This window comes from Pipra filicauda, unplaced genomic scaffold, assembly GCF_003945595.2.
Source record: "Pipra filicauda isolate LSUMZ 115617 unplaced genomic scaffold, ASM394559v2 scaffold7_size6619720_pilon, whole genome shotgun sequence".
Classification (NCBI taxonomy): Eukaryota; Metazoa; Chordata; class Aves; order Passeriformes; family Pipridae; genus Pipra; species Pipra filicauda.
Genome location: NW_024104976.1, coordinates 4,584,136 through 4,609,309, shown reverse-complemented (window position 1 = coordinate 4,609,309; position 25,174 = coordinate 4,584,136). Strand labels below are relative to the sequence as shown.

The 25,174-nt window shown below is 38.0% G+C and overlaps 1 protein-coding gene across 11 annotated transcripts in view; it reads right to left on the bottom strand.

The window, feature by feature from the left end:
* Positions 1-25,174, bottom strand: part of TCF12 (transcription factor 12) — a 162,000-nt gene that overhangs the window by 68,582 nt on the left and 68,244 nt on the right. For all 11 annotated transcript variants that reach the window (XM_027736942.2, XM_027736943.2, XM_027736946.2 and 8 more), the window contains one exon: positions 2,021-2,085. In XM_027736942.2, coding sequence (XP_027592743.1) covers positions 2,021-2,085 — 65 coding nt within the window. The remainder of the gene's footprint in view (positions 1-2,020; positions 2,086-25,174) is intronic.

Below are 25,174 nucleotides of genomic sequence, written 5' to 3'. Positions count from 1 at the left end.
AAATTAACTCCAGTTATGTCTTATCTTTTCTAGGGACTCCTTATCATCCTAATCATGTAGTGGATTTCCAGCCTCTACAGACTTAAAAGAGAACAGATTCTTCCCTGTGTGCACTGTCTGTAAGACAAGAGTTAGCTACTTTAATTACAATGATATTTAGATAAAGCATCAGGGAAACTTTTTAAAAGTATGTTTAAGTAATGGAAAACAAAAGCCAGTGTGGTCACACAGCCTCCTCCACCTCCAGACATCTTTAAGAACTACATAAGCATGTCAGGGACAATGCAGCTGATTCTTCATTTGGATTGTAATGACCTCTCATGACCACTTTTGACCTTCTCTATGACAGCTTTCAAATATTGTAGCTACAACGAGAACTGTATGTCAAGCACTACCATGCATTTATAGAAAACATAAAAAAAACACCAAAAAGGTTGAGAAATCCCATCACATTTCAAGTTAACAAATTATTTCAAACACTGGAAGATTTACCTGATAAGACCAAAATAAAGTACAAACTGTAACTTATCACATTAATTTAAATTGAATTAAAATTGAATTGAAAGTTAACTTTATGATAATTTTCTATTATCCTGAATATAAAAACAAAACAGATTTACCTATAAAAACACTTCCCCTGTATACTAAAAATGTATACTAAAAAACTTTAAGGAAAAAAAATTGTGACAGAGGAAATAGTAGGAAGCTTATCAAAGGGATAAACAGAACTAAAAGTGCAAAGGTATAAAGAGAACTAAAAGTCATTGTAACAGAAAAAAATACATATAAGTTTTTGGTTTTAAAACAGCTATATGTAAAAAATTGATATTAATGGTATTACATAGAAACAATTATAAATACACAGATATAAAAGGATTTTCCTCAATGAGAGAGAAACCAAACAATAAAAATTACACTCATTACCACAAAGCAAAACAGAATTTTATACAAAATTAACCCATTTTCCAATACAAAACATTAACTTAATGAAAGAGTAAAGTGGAAATTAATTTCCTTCAAAACTAATGTCAAGTTTAAGTTATTATACTTAGGTACAGCACATCCAGAGTTATTTGAACAATTGTAATAACACTAATACAATGTTTTACTGTCTAGACTGGCACTAATGTGAAGCCCATGATTAAGGTGAAGAGGTATGACTGCATTCTGGGAGAACATTCCTGAAAGCTCACCCATGAGGTACAAATAGGTCTTTGTTTGCCACATCTGTGTTGCAGAGAACCAGTAAAGGCTGTGAGAACAATCCTTTCTCAATAGAGGAAGCACTGCCACATGGTGCTGCCCATTCCCACTTCCCAAACTACGAGTTAAAAGACTAAAAACCAAGATGTCTAACTCCTATGCTAAGTTTTATCCTCTAGAAGAGAGATATTCCGGAAAATATCAGTTCAAAGCCAATAGTCTGCTTCGTAAAATTAAAAGAGGATTCCTCTTTGAAAAAATAAGCACAAATTAATTTCTTAGAACTATAAACATAATATATTAGTTATTTAAATCTTTATCAACAGACACTGAATGTAATCAAATGTTAATTATACTTTTAAACAGTCAAACTTCCTGTACATTCAAAACAGACTTTTAAACAATGAGCAGAATATTATTCTTAGTGTGGCTCATTAGAAATAACATGGAAGAAATTGTCACTCTAAAATGAAGATTTAGAGACACAAAAAGAAAGTTTTTCTAATCAAAAATCACATCATCAAAATGACAAAACAATACAACGTTACACACTAATTGTTACACCTAATTGTTAAATCAAACTCAGTATGTTCAGACCTGTAACAACTTCCCTTTTACTCCAAACCTGAGCTACTTGCAGAAGTATCTCCTCTAAGTGGGTGTATGTAAGTACAAGGCAATCTGCAATCTGACCACATGGAACACAGAAAATTTATTCTGCAAACTGTGGAATACATTCCTCTTTATTACGTTTGGTAGCTTAAACTAAATTTTAGTTCAGCTTATTGCATTTGCTTTCAATCATCCCTGTACTTACCTGACAGCCTGGTAAGCCTGTATCTCTCCCATACAATGGAAATGGACCTCTGTCTGAGGTTTTTCCTATAAAAGAAAGACATTTGAAATGAGGTTATTTTTACAATCTGCTAGATATCTGCATCAGTTGTCCCTGGATATGCAATTGAGAAAACCCATTAGCATCATAGTAAATTTACAAACATTAAGTCTCATGAATAAAAGCAGGTTTTTATATATCTGTGTTTAACACACTCCAAGAGCACTACAGGAAGAGATTACATACTTACCTAATTAAATTCCTAAATAACCAGTCAGATACTATAAAATATGCCTATTCAGTATGTTTAAATAAAAAGGGTCCATTTTCATTTCCATGATCAATGAGCAACAGCACAGACACTTTTAGACATCTCTCCTTTCTACATGAAACCAACACTTAGCTGGTACCCACCTTAGGCCACAAATATACTGAGCAGTAAAATAAAAGCACATGAAAAGTAAACAAAACCAATTCAGAACAAGGAAACTCACACCAAGAGCTGAATCATTCAGCTCTTGACACTCACCCCTAAATCCTTAGAAATCTTTTTGCCTCGTGTACAGATCAGTACAAAAAATCAAACAATACAAGCGGTCAAGACAGTAAAATAGACCTTTCTCTTCTGCCATATATGCAATCTTTGCCTGTAGGTAGCACACATAGAACACTCCTGCAGAGTGGCTGACTTCTGATATTGCTGTCTGAGGTCACAAGACATTAGCAATGGATTTGTCAATCCCAAGAAAACTACGTAGTGCTTATTTGTTAGATATGCCACCAAAGTGGGATGTTTGGATATTAAAACTCACTGTGAAAGTTCTCCAGTAGAGCTTGGAAGTTTATCAACCAACACTTTTTAAAAAATCTTGAATACAAGCTTGCTGAACAAAGCCAAGCATCAGAGAGTGATCAAGTATGTGCATAATAGAAAACACCAAATGCATGTGCCTGCCCTAATTATGACACAGGTAGAACTAAGAAACACCCTGTAACACCACTGAGAGCCTTATCCAAAGGTAAGCATTAATAAATCATGATATCTACCTATTTGTAAATGAATGCTATCTTACCAACTAGGCATTCCCTTTTCTAAACAATGTGTGTGTTATCCAGTCCTCATAAGAAGAAAAAGTAGCCCTTCTTACACGTTCCCATTTCAGTGACAAATAGCTCCACGCTATTGCAATTGCACTTCTAGAACAGGACTTCCTCCGCTTTTTCCAATTTTCTCTTTTACTACCAAAACCCCCTAAATGCCATTTTGTAAGAGGAAAAACTAAAGTATGTTTGCTGTTCATTTAAAAAGTGCATCTTATGTAAGCAGGGAGGAAGAGGAAGTTTGAATCTCTTGGAACAACATCTCTGCAAGATTATCATCTTGATAACTACAGGTATTCTGGTCAAGAATAGTTTGTTTGAAAAATGGCAGCTCTGCTGTAACAAAGGGAGGAAAAAAGTTGACATTTTTCTGCTGAAGCAATTTGCCTCTCACAACTATCGAGCACCAAGCAAATAAAATACCTACCATGCAAAATTATAAGTAGTAGGATGAATCATGTTGTTCATATTAAACCAGACTCAGCATTTTCTTTCCAGAAAATGAGAATCTCATACCATATGATAAACAACTTTGACTGAACTGTGCAGTATTCCAGGCAGGCTTTAAAACAAATATTTGTACAAGAGTCAATTACAGAGGCTAGAAAAATTATGATTTAAATTATGGTTTGTGCAGCTAGCAAGAAATTGTTAGATATGAATGCATAAAATCATGTTATTTAAATGTTATAATTTTTAAGTTTGGCAGGTTCATACCAAAGGAAAAAAGCTTACCAGAATGTCTAATCTCTAGTAAATTCGGTTCTAAGAAATGATCGAGAAAAGTCAAGGCTTCCTGATGCTGCACTGCCCAAGTATTTATCAAAAATTAGAGCTGGAGCAAATTAACATTTAGCCTGTGTTCAAACTCAGGCTCAGCTTTTCAATGAAGGGCTTGGAAAGCGGCGTAGGATCAAGTACAAGAGGGTGCCTTTCACGGAGTCTTCCAAACACATCCCCAGTGCAAGCACTTAGATACGACTCTCAAACCTGCAGCAGTGTCACAATGTTAAAGGCACCTGTTTTAAACGAGAATCCACAGGCACACACTACAGCAACACACACTGAGCCCACACTCAACTCCTGCCCCTGGTTCTCTCTGTGCTGTGGTCCCTGGTGCAGGGCTGGAGCAGTGCTGGCGACAGCAGAAGGGTGGGACAGGGAGGTGAGCGATCCCAGGCACCACTACAGCACATCTCCTGATAGACTGACAGAAGAGCATAAAAACATAGAGGTTACTGTAAAAACTGGAATCCCAGTGCTTATGAGCACATAAACTTCAAAAATACATGAGACTGAGAGTCAAAACAGACCCTGAAACATCTTGCAGGTTTACCCCACAAGGTTTGCTGTTGTGTATTTCTGTTGTGTATTTTATACCCTCTCTCAATTTTTGCCTCAGTGCTCACTACACAGATGGCAATAGTCTCTTTTTCAGTAAAGCTGAAAATTCAGAAACATTAATGGAGATGTAAGGAAACTCATTATGGCACCTGACATTAATTGGAAGAAGGAAGAGGAGTTTGCAAAAACACTATTAAATGACAAAATCCTCACTGAATGCTTCCATTTGTGCAGGTTTGTGTAGACATGGCTATAAGGCAGTGTGTAGATATACCAGTTGGGAAGGTAAAGTAGATGCCCAGATGAAATTTATTTCCTCACCAGATCTAATTTCATTTTCACACAATATTCATGAGAAGTAAAGGAACTTTGGCCACTTTTCCCAGCCTGAACACTTGCCATCAGACCTGTGCAGGAAGGCTTCCTACGCAAGGCTGGTGGGAATCATCAGCTCCCTGCTCACCTTTATCTCCCACCTCCTAACTCACATTTCAAAAGTTACATGCTGTCATTTTAGGAGCAAAATCTATGCCTTGCTTACAAAGTAGCACCATGGTAAACTTTTCTTCAGGTTACATACTAGTGGCTTCATATACCAGATCTTTGTATTCGAACCAGATCTGGAACAAAGGAATGGGCATTTAAAAATAATTTAGTGGGCTATATAGAAAAATCTTACATCTGCCACAGGTCAAGTCACAAGGCATTTGAATCTTTTAATAACTTGGAATTAGTGTGTTTTGTTGGTTTGGGTTTTCTTTTTTTTTTTGAAGTTTCATGAGTTTTCGTCAAAAAAACCTTCAACAACCTAATTGCTACCTAACAGGCCTCATGTCCAAGGACTATGGAGTTAAAAGAAACCTAACCAAGAAAATCCCACTAGGCATTCTGAACCACAGATATTTCCCAACTGTATAAATTTAAAACCTTGACAGATTCTTTACCAATTCAAACATTAACAGGCATTTAGTAAACCGTTATTTTTCTCTTGCAATCACTTATCTAAATGTGATACGCTCACAACTTCACATAGATTTTGAATACCACACAAGGAATTGTCTTCCATAATATCTCTATGTGTATAACAGCTGTGCAGCCTAAATACTCCTAACACAGAACAAACTGAAACAGCACGATGCAAAGTGAGAGTGAGCTGAAAACAGCCCTACATTAGCTCAGCTGAGGACTACTTCAGTGAATGTGCTATAAATGCCTGCCAGTAGTGAAACAGCCCTTTCCCACTGCTTCTAGATAATGCTTGGCTTCAGAGAAGATGACAGAACTCTCCAAAAAATTACTTCAATTCCCAGAGTTAACCCTTTGCAGACTGAAGATCTGTCTGTGCATTGCTAAGACTTTGGGTGGCAATCTGGAAAGTGAGAGTGTTTCTGACCGAGGCCATGTTTGTCCCCCACATGAAGGCACAGTGACCACAGCTGGCAGCTGCTCTGTTTGTCACACATGAAGTATGGTTGCCCTACTTGCACGGACAATCTGCTTTCAGTGAATCCTGAAGCATGTTTTTACAGTTCCTAATCATCATTTCATCACTGACAACACTGTTAACCGTATAGACAATCTACCCAAAAGTCAGTTTATAACAAAACATTGTTGACATCTTTGAGATTTTTTTCTTTTAAAGTTATTAAACTGGCATTGGTAATTTGACTAGAAATCAATTTTTATACTGCTTTCTCCTCCTCCACATCAAGCAAAGTGTGTGTCTTTGTTACTCACAGAATTAATACATCCAAATAATTTTTCATATGCAGATCCAATATAACAAGGAAGAAGCTACACAAGCTACACTGACAGGCACAAACAAATGATGCAAGAAAAACATGCAAAGTAAACATTTTTCTACTAATCAATATCACTTTCCAACTTATCATGAAGTAGAAAGTACATAAAGTTTATAGAATAAGATCCTTACCGGTCCATTCTTTATTTTTTAAAATTCTGTCGGTGTTAAAAATTCTAATTCAGCAAATATTCAGTACAGTGTAATAAAATTATGTTTTAATCAAACAGAAAACTAGCCCTGCTCTTAGGATTTTGTGTGTTGCTTTCTTCTTTGAGGCAAGACTGACTGACACACGCAGCCATAAAAATTTTATATCCAGATATTTCCCACAGCACCAGAGGAATAATTTCTTCCTTTTCTATTGCTATAATAAGCCTACTCATTAATAGAGGTTGTCACAGTTTTAGTCTCTGTCTCATACCTACAATGTCTCCTCTAACATTTTAAAGATATATAATGCACACATGTATATATTGTGAATACATATAAAAATACTACACGTATTTTTCCGTACAATACTTGCGACCAAAACTCCTGGAAATGAAACAGAGATCTGAAGCAACACAATTTGAAGAAATGGCTTAAAACCCATGACCTCCCATTCTCTCCAGGCCAATGTTTAAGTACCCCTGGCTGACGTGTGCCAGGCACACTGCTGGCTGCACTGGGCATGTTTGACAAGGCAGTGCCAACAAGTGCAGCTGCTGGACTTGCAGCACCCTCCTCCTGTTCATCCCCAGCCAAATTACTCACTCAGCTATGAACAATGAAGCAGCAACACAGGAAAACGCCAAGTGCAAGTGAGATTAGTGATAAACTCCAGGATCCCTACAGAGGTCGGTGATTAGCAGGTCCCCAGTTGTAATCACTTCCCTCACCCAGCCTTTATCTCATCACACGCTCCATCTTAGCTCGGGCTCCTCCTGACTGCCAGCAGCTTCCCAATCAATAGCCCTCCCAGCCTTGCAAACTCATCCACACTCTCCTACCGTTTAATAAAGCAGCCAAATCTACATAACACCGATTGCCTGCAAACTTGTAACACACGTTTTTAACCTGAAGTTTAGTAAGTAGTTCAAACATGATAAAATCACCGTTATTGGAAAATGTTGTAATAAAGTAACAGAAGAAAAACTACAAAGGTAACTTAAGCAGGAATGCCATGCCCAAGTGGTGCTCAGCAGTGCAGTCCATACAGCTGAGCATAAGAACGTTGATCTATGTGTTCTAAGGAAATGGTATGTGCAGACTGTGACTAGTGAAAAAAATACATTATCTTAGATTATTTTTCCCCCCATACTGTGACATCTTCTAACACCAGTTTTCCCAGACAGCAGAAGTAAGTGTTTTAGCAAAGCATGGTTTTAACAGTACAGATTTGCCCCCTCCTCCTTTTCTTGGCCACAGTTTTGAAAGACTGTGATCCTACAGAAATAATAATGAGCAAGAAGTAAAAGTTTGATTTTGAATGAGATTTATGAGATTTAACAGTCCAGTCTCAGGTCTGCCAGAAATCTCCTAGGACTCTCCATACCATAAATTCTCATTTGTAAGACAGCATTATACTTCTGCTATCTAGTCCTATTATTTATTTGGAGCAAGAACTGTTTTTCACATCAAAATGATTCAAAAGGTGAAAATTCTGAAGTTGGAATTACATGGAATCTACCTCCCATTATAAATTTTGCAATTTAGGAACAATATTTCAGACAGCAAATACTGAATTATTGCTTTCGTTAACATTTGGACAAGATCATCTGCAAAAAATTTCTTTATTGTGTTTTCCAAATATTAGAAAAGTTCAGAAGTTTTTATACTTACAGTTGTGTAGGCATTTGAAGATGTCTTTCTCTGTTAGAATTCTACTGATTGAACCAACCAGGCAATAAATCTCAGAGTACATTTATAAAGATGTTAAACACAGAAGTCAAGGGATTTCTCACAACTTCTTTAACACAATATTTTAAAAAGAAATAATGTCAACGTGTGAAGTGGTATTAAAGAACCTGCTTCCCAAAGAGATGTCTTTGACACTTCCATTCCATTGATTTGTAAGTACTTCTAAGAAAAGATGGAGTATTTTGTCAGATTGCAGAGCACTGCACAGATCTTGTGCTATAAAAACAATTTATTAATGCTCTCATGTACTTCAAATATACAGGAGATAAGGGTGGACTAAATTCCACATTATATTTGGATTGACCCTATGAACTTGTAATTTATATGCTCATGTCAAACTAAGAACATTTCTATTCCAACAGAGGCTGAGCCATGAAGGCTCCTTGCTCAGTACTATTCCTGTCCCTCCACTTAGCAGGCTCACACTGTGCTAAATAACAAACCAAATGTTTGCAAGGCTAAAAGGGACTGAAGGCTCTGGCAGGAAGAATGCACATCAGTAACTGAGGGCAAGGGGAAGAGGGAGTACAAACCTGAAGAAAGAACTTTCTTCTCCTCCCTCGAGCATATGTGGGCAAGTATCTGCGAACCAAATAATCCCTGAATAGCTGCTCCATGGATTTAGTTTCAAATTCTCCACTACTGTGTCTACCCCAGGCTAACCTTCCCATAAATAATGTTAATGCTCTATTAACCCATTAATGTGTGTTATGCACAGAGAGAACAGCCAGTGTGAGAACAGACTAAAAATATACTAAAAATGGGGGAAATCAGGGATATCAAATATCCAGGAGACAATAACCAAATTGAGTTTGCATTTGAATACACACACGTTCCCCACTGGTGACAAGAAGGCATTTGTCATATACATTTACTCCCCTCACCCATCTATCCCATGTTTTTCTAGAATATTCAAGTGTCTTCACTTTGTCTGTGAAAGTATTTCTCCCTTTGCCACCTTCCTCATCTCATTCCCAAGGGTTTTAGTTAAAATTCTCAAGCAACTAACAAAGTTGCTACTTACAGCGAACATGAAAAGCATCCCTTGCTCTCCTGGTGTGGAAGTCGTCCCAGATCTAAGGACAGAAATTACTCAGCTTCTGCCAGTGACTTTGAACATCAAGTACATTCTTAAGTCTAAAGTCAAGAGGATTTTATAATTGGAAATGAATAGAGAATCCACACTTTACAACAAAATGCTACACCTGTTTCCAATTAAAAGATTATTTTGGTGACGCTACTTACTACAGATTGCTACATTACTCCATATATATATATATAAAAAATATAAATATATATATATAAATTCTGTAGGTATCTACAGCTTCTCTCACCATCCAAGATCTATTAATTTTCATTAGACTTGAAAAGTCAGCTTGTCAACAAAGAAAGATTCCTCCCTTGCCCATTCTCTGTACGAACACAGGCACAAACACAGCAAACATTTATAACCATCTTCCATAAGGCAACTGGCAAACATATACAATAGTCCTCTGTCATACAACACTTCTGACAGCTCTTATTTGGATGACTTGCACAATTCCCTGAAACTTCACCCTTCACAGGCAACATGGCCATCCCAATCACACAGGTAGAAGTTTGTGAATCAGGAATTCCCAAACTGTGGGCTCCAGACTAGGAGAAGAAAAAAAAAAACAAAAAAAAAAAACAAACAAAAAAAAAAAAAAAAAAAAAAAAAAAAAAAAAAAAAAAAAAAAAAAAAAAAAAAAAAAAAAAAAAAAAAAAAAAAAAAAAAAACCAAAGAAATCCAAACCTCAAACACCCATTAGATGCTAAAACAGATTTTGAAAGAAAACAAAACAATATGTTACGTGTTTTCCCAGTATTACTTCTTCAAGACACAATTTCTGCAGGCACCACAGAATAATCCAGTTACCTGTTAAAACAGGAGGGGAAATCCTCACCAGACAGTGCCTGAAAGGAGCCACCTCCTGTTCAGGGGTTGCAAACTCCTAACTATTCCCATGCACTGTATGTAGGCACACAGAGCCAAAAGGTGAAACAGATAGCCTAGATAAATACAAAGCACCTAAAATGCTAAGAGTTTAAAACAGGAGTTCTTATTTCAGTACTTACAGTAAGGGACTTCAAAATGTCCAGCAATTGAAAGCAATGTGCCCAAACCCTGAGGAGAACTGCACAGAGAACATCACTGTGCTGCACAAAGGGAAACTGGAGCTACATAGAGAATGAACTTTTAACTACCCACTAAAAAAACCAAAAACACTCAAAAAATCCAGATCTTCCTATACCATCCCCTCATCTGTAGGCACCCCATGTCCCCATGCATTTATGAAAACACTGATACCTCACTGCCAAGGCATCTCAAGGGTAAATACTGGGGGGGTTAAGTCATATACAAAACAGAACAACAAAACAAGAGTTGCAAAGGAAAACCTGTTTGCTGTTTATTTTGGGAGGTGAGACAAGGAGCATCCTTGATAGAGAAAAAAAAGTATAAGAAATAATAACAGTCATGGGAATGTGACTGAAGAAACATTAACAATAATAACCCGAGTCCAGACATAGTCAAGGTGAACATAAGTCTCAGATTTAAAAGCACCATGGAACATAGTGTGCTGTTCAATGAACTAAAGAATAAAACTTCATATATCAATAAATACTACCTCTCTGCTTGGCTACCCATGCTTTCCAAAGGCTTTAAATGACCTAGAGCAGATAAGGAAAACACTTTTCCCCTGCACGTTAAGAACAAAAGGAATACTCTTGGCAATATTGGTAATTATTTTATAAAAATGATAACATGAATAAGAATGATGAAATATTTTCTATTTCAACAGCAAGGAGGATGTAAAAGCAATTGCTAACATTCTGCACTTCTGTATCAGCAGGTCTAGATAACTTGACTCCAAAAGGATTAAAAATAATTTTTAAAAATACATATAAAGGAGTTCTCTCAGATATTAAGACAGGTTTTTACTTAAGTCTTAGAATACTCATTAAATGCAAGATCTCATTGTACATTTTGTACAATATTTAAAATAAGCAAATAGGATTATCCAAACAATTTATTCCTCTGATGGCAAATCATAAATAATGAAATCACCAAAATGGAATTTTATTAATAAAGGATTAGGCAGGTTAATGGTAATGTTCTGCAACCTGAATTTCTGGGAAAGATGTCTTTTTACACTGTGAGCTGGCAGAGTACACTATCAGTGTAGCTGATTTTTGTAAACTATGTGCATTGATACAATAAACTATTTGACAAAAAAGGATACATTTTAGAAGAATAACTTAAAGCAATAACCTAATCACTCATTAAAACAGTGATACATTAAGGGAGTAAAACCTAGGCACCAGACAAGGTTTCAAATGCAACTGTAAACAGAGGGACGTCACTGAATATTTTTCAGTGACATCAACATGACTCAAACCTTGCCCCTACATTTAGTCTTATTTGTCTTTTTTTTATTTCTTCCTCAAAGCTTAATCTAAACGTGTTACTGGAACTTCAGGGTTTGTTGGCAGATTGAAACAACTGAAGACAGGTCACTGTCCGGAGCACTCTGAGCTGCAGGGAAGGAATGAAGGTGCCTCTAACTCACCTGAGTGCAGGACTGGGACAAGGCCCTGCAGCCTGTCCCTGGATTTATCCTGAGGAGAAGGGTGGCAGCTACAGAAGCTTTCCATGTTGTCCCTTTATCCCAGCCTTTCCTGTTGGCCTCCCTCAGCAGCTCTGCAAAAAGCTCACCAGCCCTGGCAAATCCCAGAGGAATCTCCCCAGGCACTGAATGAAAAGCCCAAATGTCTGCCTTGGTGTTTGGAATATGTGGTTATGCACCTCAAAGTATTGCAAAGTGTAAATCTTCCTTCTAAGCCTAAACAGTATTAAAGAGTGAAAGCAAACCCACATGGGTTTTGTATCTCTTTATCTATTTTACCTGCTTGTACTCCAACTCCCTGACTACAAAACAGGTACTGTGGAGCTTGCATATTATTAAAGTAGCCTTTTATACACAAACTAGGATTAATTTCAAAGACACTTTCCCATTTCATACCTAGCTGTTATCTTTGCTCTAAGCTTTCAACTACACATTACTCCTTGATATCAAACAGTCATAAACACTTATAAAACACATTTTTCTTGATCTTGGTCGGAGTAACTCATCTGTGTCTCAGCATATCAAGCACATATTTTACTTCACATGCAGTTCTTTTCAACTTAAATTTATGTTTTTATCAATCTCCTCGCATCTAATTTTGCTATAACCAACTATACAGTTTATATGGAACCTGTCCTGCTTCATGTCTTTATCAGCCTGGAGCAGAAGACAGAGATTGCAAAAGACCCCACTCTGGGGTAGGCAGGTGGTGTATTTGAAGGCAGGACCACCATTCAGAGGAATGGGGACAATCTAGAGGATTGGGCCAACAGGAACCTCATCATATTCCACTACAACACATCCAAAGCCCTGCACGTGGCACAGAGCAGCCCCTTGGAGCAGTGCAGGTTGGGGTGGGAGGAGAAGGAGTGGACGGCACGGGGAGGTGAGTGACTATCCACCTCTGCTCTGCACACATCACAGGACAGCTAAAATATTGCACCCAATTTTGGAACCCCCAATTAAAAAGAAAAGAAACAAAACCCAGAAAAATAACAACTCATAAACAACACACAAACAAATCTAAGCTGGAGAGCAATAGAGTTAACAGAACGAATGCCACTGCTTCCAGGGGATGTGAAGGAGGTCTCACAAAGATCCCTTCTTTCAACTGGTATCACATCCATTCCAGAATCCTGGATTCTGAGATCCTGCAACTGGCAATTTTCCCTCCAGCTTCCTTTCACTCAAGTCAAATCACTTCCAATTTTTTCAACTTCCTTTTGCAATGACTTTGTGTGTCTGTTTTTCTGTACTGGTTTTTATTTTCATCTCATACATTGCCCCAACATCAAAATTCAGTGAAACAAATATAAGCTTTCCAATTCAACCGAATTAAGTCTTTTAATTATTCTTCACACCCTGGCTCTGCAAAAATGCTCATGCATTTAAAAAAACCCACACACCGATCCATACCATCTTTCCATGAGAACATTCTCACTTGGTCTCTGCGGTGAGTTTTAGGATTTTCTCTATGCTGTATGAAATAGTAAATGATACTGAATGATGATCAAAACTATCCTGTTTTGAGCAAACCATTTGAAGAAAAGTAATAAAAAGGATTAAGACTGATACTGAAATATCTGGGTCTCTCCATTTTTAGATTAAAAATTGCACAGTAAAGTAAAACATGGAATCATTGTAGGAGTTCCATGCTACAGCTGTATCTTGAAACTTTCACTACTTCTGTGTTAATTTAATTCTCACATATATTCTAATTAAAAACCAAAGTAGTACTGAGGTCATTTAAATTGCTGCACTTTTGCTTCTAGGGTTATATTCACAAAGTCTATTTTAAGAACTGCTTTGGAAGCAACTGATGTTTTATGCAGTGAACTGCTATTTTCCCAGATGAATAGAATATCCATTCTTTGGCTCACAGTTTCCATGACACTAAAAACAAAACATTCATCGGCAGCAGCTCAGTGTTTGATGGTAAATGCAGCTGCAGCTCACAACAGCTCACAGTGTACCTCAGCCCGCCCCAGCTGAACACAGGCACTGTATTTCCCCAACGCAATTTCATTGTTTTACAGACAAGCCCTTTCTTGCCAAACTCAAACATTTCAAATCCTGCTGCTGTTCTGTCTTGAAATGAAAAGTTATTCAATTCTGCAAGTAATGATACCAATGCAAAGCCTTCCAGATTACCGAACAAAGTACGTAACCAGAAAGAAGACTTTGGGAACAGTAGCATTTGCCCCCACGGTTATAATGAAATTTTTGGCCAAAGAATTTCAAAATTTGCTCCCTGTTACAATTCCAACTCACTTCCTTCAAGTGAATTTTTGAGAAAAAATTACAGGGACTATTTTAAAACTGGTGAACGGAGTTCACGGCAGTCCAGAGACACGAAGTGCACTGAGATTTCAGTGCGTTTCCCTCCCCAAAAGGAGCATTAAAGTGCACATCTCTCTTGAGAACAAAGATATAATGAGAGGCAGTCTTCTCTTTTAGGGCAAGATGCAAGAATCCTATTTAGTAATAATTTAATCCTGTCCATATCAGTTAACTTTTCATCTGTTTGAGATTTAGTGTAAGTATGTGGTCACTCACCTTTTCACACTGCCCAGCACCCCACAGTTACACACACCTTAGACTTAACCACATTGGTCTGATCCTAAAAGCTCCACTGAGAACAGGACCTAATCAATACTCCACAGTTATTAGAAGTCAGTTTAGGCACAAATTCAGTAAAGCAACTAATCACATGTGCACTTACAAGTATACAAATGGACTAAGTTCAGCAGGGATTGTATGAACTGTACACTTAGGAGACTGTTGATGGACTGCAGACTGATTACAGAAAAACTGACAAAAGAGGACACACTATTTCAGTAGTAGCTTCTAAAAAATTCCACCAAAATTTCTGAAAATATTGAAAATGTAGTAAGTCAATAATAACAAATTGGCAGCTTAAGGGAATCGCTATTTTAAGCTAGAAATTAATTTCTTTAAACTACACAGACTGAAATTAACGTCTGGTTTTGCCACAAAACACAGTAATAACACATACCCCCTCCCTAAGGGAAGAGAAGCACAGTCCCGGCTGGCAGCGTGCCGTGTTTAAGGCCAAGAAAGGAGCCAAACATTGCCATTTCACGGTGACAATGACTGGCGGGGCGGAGGGAGCCGCTGGCACATCGCGGGGCCCCCCGAGCGCTCCCGCCGTGCCCGGAGCGCCCCCTCCCGCCCGCCGGGGCTCCTGCAGCCGAGCCGCCCCGGCCCGGACCCGGGCACGGACCCGGGCGAGGACCCGGGCGAGGACCCGGGCGAGGACCCGGGCACGGACCCGGGCGAGGACCCGGGCGAGGACCCGGGCGAGGACCCGGGCGAGGACCCGGGCGAGGACACGCGTGTCACAGTGCCACGAAACGAGAATGCACCCACGCTCCCAACCAAGTTTTCCGTTAAAGCGCAGCTCCATAAAGAAAAATATTAATCCAAAGACCGCGGTAATGTTTATTAATAAATCATTAGCAAAACAAAAATTAAATCATTGCTCTTTATACCCAAAGCATTGACTTCAACTTGAGATTCAGCAGGCCCTTCAGGATCAAAGGGTGTTACAGCAGCTTACTGTCAGGGGCCAGTGGAATCCACTTTCAAGCATTACTCTTAATAAATTTCTACTGATGGTCTTTCTACTGACAATCTACTGGACTTTTATCACATCCTTGCACTAAGCCATTAACAAGACTGGATCACCAGTGCACTCCCCACAGACCATTACATATTACAAGATCAGAAAAAAAAGTGAAGCCTGTTTCTGTAGTTTTTCCAGGACCTGAATACAACACATACACACACACACACAGAGTGCAGCATTTTTACTGCCAACACAGCACTTACACCTTCACAGAACTCTGCTAACTGCAGCGTCATCTGTGTTGCGGGTACTCATCACTGTAACCCAGGGAGAACATTCATGTCCTACTGCAAATACAGTCCTGCAGAAGTTCCTCAGTGGGTCAGTAAACACTGATACAGGACACAAACGTTATCTTAAAAATTTCAGTTTTATTAAGTGTTTGCTGAGGGTTTGACTCTTATTTTCCTTCTGAAGCCTAAAAGGAGACAAGAAGTCCAGAAGCAGGCAGAAATAATCAACTCCCCTTACAGTTCCTGGAAAGAATTTTCTTATCTACAGATTTAAATTCTTCAAGTTTATTGCAACACTGGTGGACATTTCCCTATCCTAGCGTTTCCCAAAGAGCAGACAATAAATTAAAGATCCACCAGCTGACTGGCACATTAGACAGGATATTGTTGTTCCTATATTTCAAATATGGAGCCAGTTTTATTAAAAATGTTAAGGATTAATCCTGTGTTTTCCCGAGACTGTGTTTTTGCAACTGTAGTGGCAGTAGCAAATAAGGGACTTCATGGTAAGAACACAAGCAGCAATGTCCTTAAGCCCACAGTAAATTCCCACCTGGCTGTGATTATCACTCATACCTCCGGTATGCAGGGGAAAGATGAATAAACCCAGAGAAGCTTTTTCAAGTATAATTTGCAGCATGAAAACCTGAAAGAAACCCCACATCTTAAGCTAACACAGATCCTTCATAGGTCAATAGTTAGTGATCCTTTTTATTACACCCTTCTCAAAAGCAGATGCTTTATAGCTGTTTACTTTCTGAAACTTTGAAAGATGCTAAATTGGGATGTCAACCTATTTAAAGTCAGCAATAGAGGAGGAAGACTGAACAGACAGATAGTATCTATTATAATCACAACCAGTACGCCTCTTCTCCAACCATGAACCATGCCTTGTCCATCTGCTCAGGTACTTACCTTAAGAGATAATTAAAAAAAATTAATAAATTCATATCCATGCGAGAGTGGTTCAAAGAAAAAAAATTAAGGCAGCTATTTTGGATACAGAAGGTCAAGATCTCCAGTCTCAAAAAAAAACCAAAAAGGTGCTTTAAAAACATCTCCAAACCTGATATCTAAAAGATGTCTGCTTTGCTCAATTTTACTTGAAGTATAACTCAATCACAAGTGCACAGGAATGCTGAAGCCATCTCATGTAGCTGTATTCGAAATCCTAAATATGGATTTATGACCCTGATCCTTCAAACAGCTACATACGTGCTTAACGGGATTATGTGCTTAAAGTCTCTTAGATGCAGAAGTATTCGTAAAATTAGGACTTACCTTGGGCACGCAGATCAGTAGGACACATTAGATTTATACTGACTTTTGTTACACTTTTCAGACATTTGGACATTTCCCATTACATCAGGCAAACACTGCAGCAAAACTATTTCAGCAGTATTTTCCTTCCATATATCACAAAAAGCTTATAAGGATTACTGTTTTCCTACAAGAAAACAGGGTACTATGGGAGCATTACCAAAGCACCAGAATGCTAATTAAGTGGTCACTTTGCTTATGACAAAAACAACCATTAAGTAAAAATCAGAGATTTGTTATAAATAGCTTTTTTTCACACTGTCCTAGAACACTGTGTATTTCTAGAACTGGAGCTATACTGAAACATTCTGAAAAGTGAAGCCACTTAAGATATTATTTCAAAAATCTTGTGTATGTGTAAGTAACAACACTTTACCTATGCACGTTTTAGTGTATCCCAAACAGTTCAGCCACACATATACACAGTTTCACTGAGATTTTTCTTCCCTGAATAAGACCCATTCTTTGTTTACTACTTTTTAATTCTTTTTTTAAAAGTCTTTTTTTTCCAATTACAGGCAGGAAATAAAAAGATATGCAACTCTTTTATGTAAAGTAAATCCATCTGGATGTTTGCTGCATCCTATATTATAAACTTGTGATCCCCAACCAGAATGAGTTATAGTGAAGCTGCAGGCAAAATTGTCTCCATATACCACAATCCATTATCCCTGTCAAGTTAATGTTCCATGTTGAGCCATATGGCGTGGGTACACACTCAACAAAGGAAATTCCTTAAACTTGTTATAATCAGCACTTACAGTCATCCAAAAAAACTGACATAAACAGCTTTATTGTGTTTTGTGCATTTCAGTTGATATCCATGACAAAAAGAGGAAGCTTCAGGGGGGAAAAAGAAAAAAATAGGGAGGGGGCAGAAAAGTTGCAATAATAAAAAGGGAGGAGGGAGACAGAGACTGTACATTTCATAATTACACAACATTTTCCTTAGCAAGTGATTTTCAATTACAATAAAGCTCAAGCCTCCTGACACAGATACAGTGTGCCAGATTAACAAGAGACAAAAAAAAACCAAAAAACCCTACATCAATATCTCATTTTCAATGCAAATAAGACATCCTATGGTTTCAAAGTGCCTGACTCATGTAAAAGATTATCAATTTAAAAAAAAAAAGTGAATAATTTTTAGTTTTTCTGACTTTGGAAAGAAGGTTTGCCTTTAGTAGTTATATAATTATCAAGAATTTAACAATCCATCATTAGCAATATGGTAATTTAAGTAAATATCTTCCTATGCTTTAAGTGCAGGTCACAGATGAATTAAGGACTCCCAGAAGCCTCTGGTACCTGGCACAACCCATCACATCAAGCCTAAGTCAAGGTACAAGTAGAGCAGAACTTCATTCCGGCCCCCGCAGTGACAACAATAAAACGCTGAGAAAACACACTATCAAATACTGAACTCAGCATCAATTTCTGTTAATTACAGCCTTGTCAGCAACGTGATTATTCAAACAGCTCATGCAAATGTTAATGAGTCCTTATTTGCATATTTATTTTTTCCTTTGTTGAAATGTCATTGATTATTACATTCTACAATGATGAATGCTGCTGATGATGTGCTCTGATATGTAATTAGTCATTAAGTGGAATGAATAGATCAATTATGAAAAAGGAGTGAGATTAAGAAATATCAAACAAGACCGCCCAATGTAACCATAGAATTTTTTTTAAAGGAACTAAAATAATTTCTTGGCATTTAAAGTGCAACATCAGTAGTTTTCAATAAATAAACTACTACTTTCCTGAGGTTAAATAAGATCTTCCACATGCACTGCTACTTGGGTAATCTAATTACAATAGCAGAGCGCTTTTGTGAGATCAGTAAGAAATCTGCAGTGACACGGAGGTTTTGGGGATCTGTTGTTGTATCCTGTCCCTCCTCCAGGTTTTTTAAAAAATTATAATGTCCCGAAGCTGCTGCTGAGCACCCCTCAGCCCATCTGAGCTCTGAGCAGAGCTGAGAACAGCTCTTGCTGCACTTGCAGCAGCCCCACTTTGTTCTCAAGGCACTGCCTTTTGCGACTGCCTGCTCCGAGTCCCCAGCCAGCGCTCGCTGCTTGCGGATGAAGGGGAAATGGGAGAGAAGAGGAAGGAAGGGAAGAAAAAAAAAAAAAAACCCTAACAAAAAAAACACATTACTGCAGACCAGATGGGAACATTCCACATGACCAAACCAATCAATCACCTCGGTGGGGCGCAGGTGCAACACAGCCGTGTAGCAACACACCATTTCACAGTCTATCGGGCACAAACACATGGTCACCAATCAATGGCACCCCCAGGACCTGGGGGGGAGGCTCTCTCGAGCCTTACTGGTCCATGCCTGATGACTTCATAATCACACATCATTTCATTCACTGGAGGATACAAACCAGCATTCTAATAACCTTCCCCCGAAACCGGTCATGTTGTGCATATTAATAGAGTGCCGGGTAGAGCCGAACCACCGGCTCCGCGCGGCAATTCGAGCAGAGCCTGCGAGAAGGAAACAACCTGAAGCGAAGAACTTCTGCCCGAGGAAGGAGCCGGCTCAGCCTCTGACCAATGGCAACATTATTCACTTGGCCAAAATAAACTGTGCACGACGCTCGCACCTTTCACCGAGCAAGCCCCGAACAATAGCGAGCAAGAAAGAGAAAGGACAAAGCGGGACGAGAAATCGATGAAAGAACGCGCTGCTGGACCCGGTGACATGCGAGACAAAATTCTGAAACAAACAGCAACACCGGTAACAAAGGGAAAAAAAAAAAAGTTAAAAACTATTAAAAAAAAAAACCCTATCAATGTGCTTACCAATGCTCTCAGGGAAAGAAATAATTTTATTTCTTTTAGGAGCGAGTCTCACAGACAGTTTTAAAACAAGCAGATAAAAAAAATTACGCGACACGATCCCAACACACCAAGACTTGGATCAGAGCCGTTGCTGCTTTTGCCTACAGTTTGCAAAAAAAGGTCAATTACAAACGTTAATTTATGTTTGTGTTATTGATGACTCAGGAGTATAATAAACATTGTGGACATAAGGATATGGAGACATTTTGGTCAGAGCACATCATACTATACTGTTAAGTATTTGCACTGTTAAAAAGATATTCAGGAAACAAATGTGACAAGGAGAGCAGCATCTCTTGGAATTACATTATGCCTTGCAACTGAAACGTAAAAGACTAAAACTACTAATAGACACTTTTAATGTTTTAGAATGTTCTAAGTGCCCAGGTAGGTAGGACTCCACCATTTGGTTATCAGGGCAGAGAGCTTAGTTTCATTTACGTTTTTCTTAAATTGATTATACGAAGAACAGACATCTCTGAATTTTACAGTTAAAAATCAGGCAAATGTAGCATCTACTGAACCACCTCACCTTTGCTTTTGGGTATGAATTGCTGAGAATTTGGAGAAATAAGTACAGTAGGCATGACAAGGGAACGGTTGTTAGGTGCACTCCAGAGCACTACATGTTGCTTTAAGTCAATGGCAATTCCTCCTTCCCCACACCGGAGGCTACACAAAGGAACTACAGGATACTCTATTTTATTAATACAGGGAGGGGGAAAAATAATGTCAGAAGCAAAAAGCACACATTTTTATAGTTAGCATCCAGATAATTTGGTGATTTGCACTGCCGCAGGCCCTTTTATCTTCTTTCCTTGACCCTCTCTTCCTTATCTCAAAGACCTCAGAAAAATGCACAAAAGCATTTACATTTTGCTAACAATTCAGAGTCTGGGTACAATTCACAGAATCACAGGAGCAAATCTGAGTCCTGTAATCCAAAAACTACACACAATAGAAAGGTGGCAGATTCGGTGCTATTAGACAGAAGAGCACGGAAGGGTTAAAGAACAAACATGAGTAATATCAAAGGAATATTCACATCCTTTTGCAGAATTATGTTGACCATCAGCAGATGAGGAAGTGTTCTCCTTCACTAGAATACAAAAATCATTAATCAATAAATCATTAAATTAAGGGCCTGATGACTGGTTCTGTTCTGGGCACTTAGAGAATGCTAATTACTGCAGGGTTTGGGGAATCTATAGTGTTAAAATCAGCATATCTCCTTTAATAAGATCCGTTTTTTAGATTAAATTCAGCTTCTTTTATTTTGAAAGCTCTTGAAAAGCAATGAAAAATGTCATATAATGAATTAAGTACTAATATTCATCCCACTTCATATGCAACACAGGGCAAGTTGATGGCTACGCTACAGACTTGACATCTCTTAAGAGCCAAAAAACTAACAGCTTGTGACATTCCCAATGGAAAGTGCTGGGAGGAGTTTGACAAAGAATCTCATCCAAAATGAGAAGGTGTCAGTAAAGCTTACCCTTACCTGGAAATATGAAGCAAGATGGAGAACAAGGAGACAGTCAGCCCAGATCCCCAGGTCAGTCTGAGCATCTCAAGTCCCTTCCCTGAGCTGAAATTTTGCATGAGGGAAGCCAAGGACACGGGTGACTGTGGTAGGTGGCACAAAGCAGACGTTAAACCTCTTCTGACAAACCTGAGCCTCTCATAGACCAAGGTGGGAAAGCAGAGGGGCTTCGTTTGTGCCATATTTACACCTTAAAAATGTTTAGCTCAACACATGGAAACCAGAGCACAAAAGGATTAAGATTTCTCAGTGAAACTTCAAAAAACAGGTATTCCAAGATGGCAAAAGGTGGTAATCCCTGTGAGCAAGGGTATTCCACAAGGACACCAGGAAAGGCACCAGAGACCAATTTAATGAACTTCTGAAAGCAGTTTTTAAGAAGTGCAACAGGTACGAGGGATCCAATTGTTATGTTATGTAGAAAAACATCAAGAGAACAGATTTTAATCAGTTTGTTTAAATCAGTGAAAGAATCATGACAACAGTAACACGGATTTTAATCCCTAAAGAAAACAGTACATAACTTCTGAGATATCTTCTGCAGCAAAGGACTCCACTGAAGATTTGCTCATACTATGATTCTTATCCCCAAAATGCACAGAAGCAAAGTTATCAATAATTATATATAATTCAGAAGTATACAGTATATAAATTAGCAAAATATATCTTGCAAAAAGTAGTTTTGATTTATTAATTTACTAAAAATTAGACAAGCACCACTGTTTGCAAAGAGGGAACTAGAAATTCATGAACAGAACAATTACTAAAAAAACCCAACCTCATCTTGTCTGTGCAATAAGCTGAAATGGATTTCTGCAAGAAGTACTCACAGTATCACAAATAAAGCAAAATTAATATTTACAATAAACAGAGGCAAGGATGAGTTGAAGCTTATGACAGTTGATAGCTAAGACTGAAAGAGTTCTGCAATTTGAGTAAAACTGGTTAAATGACAAGAAGGCAATGCAAACATTACCCTAACAAAAGGTTATTTTTGCTCAATATTAGAAGCCTTACAAAATTCATTCAACAAATGAAACTTCAGACTGAAAACACAGTTCAAATTAGGAATATACTTCCCTCCATAAAAGCAATCCTTTTAAGCACTCAAATCCAAAGAAAATCTGTAATGCTACTAAGAATTTTTTAACTACTTCAGAAACATTCAAAGCCATCTCCACTGAATGCTTTAAAGTTTAGACACTGCTTAACTGCTCCCTTCTATCTAATCAACTCCACTGACATTGCTCAGCTTTATCCAGGGTCAACAAAAATGATTCATTTTGCTTTTTGCCCAACTGGATTCCTCCTGATCAGCTGTTCATGTCAAGCTGTCTGATTTCCATTCAGCTTTCACAGCTGGATTCATTATAAAAAAAAAAGGAATATTAAACCTTGGGCAGGCATAACTGGCTTTGACTTCCAAATAAGCATTTTTCTAACTAATCATGCCATACTTTCAGGTATTAAATAAGACATTCATTCCAATACAATTTTTTCAATGTGACACAGACTGCATCTGTTTAAGAGTTGCAAATGTAAAAAAGCTAACAAAACCAAAATCTTTAATGAGGAAAAAAAGAATCAGGGTAGAATTTATCTTCTATGAGTAAAAATCTGCTTGCAAAGAGTTGGAATGACATGGTGGCTGAGGGTGGGTTTGTTATTATTTTTTTAAAAAGCTATGAGGAATAATTTGGGCTTTTTTTTCAGTAGTTACTGAGTTGGTTCTTAAGGAGTTGACATCTTTTACATTTTCAACAAACAGGATTTTTAAGTTACAACAGAGAATGCATACACTACATAAAACTATTTTATATTAAAGGATGTTCTTGATAATAAAAATACTTTCTGCAAGATGGATAGTTACACTGAAAAAAAAAAATAATTCAATATCCACAGGGGAAAAAAAGGGAAGTCTGTGGAATTTTTTTTTTTATATTTGTCTTCCAAAACAGAAAATAGATGAGCAGTTCTCCCATCAATGCTTATTTAAGCAAATATTTGAAGAGGGTCAGCAGGATAGAAAGGAGAAAGGCAGCCTAAGTTAAAAAAGGTGGTTCTGTGTACAAATACAAAAGCTGAAATATGGCCATCTAGCAGTTTGCAGTTACACTGCACCCCCTTTTTCAATCTCTCCTGAAATCTGCTCATGGGTCTTCTCAGGGGGAAGGAGCAGAGCAGGCAAAGGGCCTCGTCCTCCTCACAACAGACCTTGGACAGGCTACAAAGGGAGGTTGGGACTGCACTGATCACACAGCGAGGGGAGAACACAGGAACACAGATCATCATAAAGACAAAGGCAAAAAGGCAGGAAGGGTAAGAACATAAATAATTTAAAAAAAGCTCAAAATAAAATTTACTTGCTGTAGTTTGTCACTCCCTGTCTCACTGCTGACAGACTACTTCTACAGATTTGCATCTTGCCACAACAAAGTGGTCAATACATATTCTTTTAGTCACTGAATTTGAAAAATGAACAACCTAATTTAGGTTTAGCTGCCACAAATTTTGAACTATTTAAAAAGCATGAATTTATTAAATCCTTACTGAATGCAAAGTCATTAAAACATTAAGATAAAACTTTAAAACATTTAACACATATATATTTTAAGTCTTCTTCTTAGGGTGGCTACTCCCACCTCCCCACAGAAAATTTATGGACCCCTGAAAGGAGACAGTCAAGCAGATATCTGCACAATATCTTGAAACTTCAGAATTTTATTACCAGCTGCCACTAATCCTGTCTTACAGGCCAACACAACCAAAGAATGTATCCAAAGAGGGACACAGTCAGAAAAAGGAAAGCTACGAAACTTATTATACACACTGCTTTATTGGCAATATTAAGAAAAAAAAAAAGGAAAATCCAGGAAAACACATCCTGCAGTCACGATCACTTGACATGATTCTTGTGACAAATGAAATTAAAAAGCAAATAAAAAGGAAAACAACTTCAAACAAAACAAGTTCAAGGCAATACTGCCTTTTTAAAGCCTAACTAATTCTCTGCATATGACCCCTTCTGTTTTGTACAAACAGAAACAAAATGGGAAGAAGTTTGGATTCAATACTTTACAAACTGGTCACAGCAGAGTTAGCTCAGATGGCCAGTTGAACGGAACATCCTTAGGGAGACAGAGTCACCCCAGAGGCTCTGTGGGCAAAAAATCTTCAGGCAAAGTGATTCATCATGTGTGGCAAGATGACTGTGACATCCCAAGACTCTTGCCTCGAGCTGCGTGGTACATGCTACGAGGGATCAAGCGTTCTGAAAAACATCCACGCACATCTCAGAAGTCACAGTAAAAAGGACACGTTTCAAATAACAAAACACTGGACACAGTAGATGTGTTTGTGAATTTGCAACCCATGCTGCTGATCTAACGTAGAAATAATCAAAATTTTACTAGTTTTGCATTCAGAACTCTTTCAGGTCTAACCGAAGGATGTTTTATCATCTGGCACATAGTCCTTCCTCCAACATAACTAACCCACAGCCCTGCAGGTTTGACAGCCTTTAGAAGTTGGCCATCAATAAATTAGTATTAGTCCACTTTAAAACGTATTTCCTATAGCAGTTTTTATTATCCTCTTGTCCATTCACCACAACTTCTAGCATTTCTAACAGAGGATCAGTAGATGCATTTCTATAGCTCATTTCATCTTCCAAATCTAGTGCCCAATAATGTGTCCTGTGAAGGAGAAAACTCACAGTACTACACAGCACCCCTGGT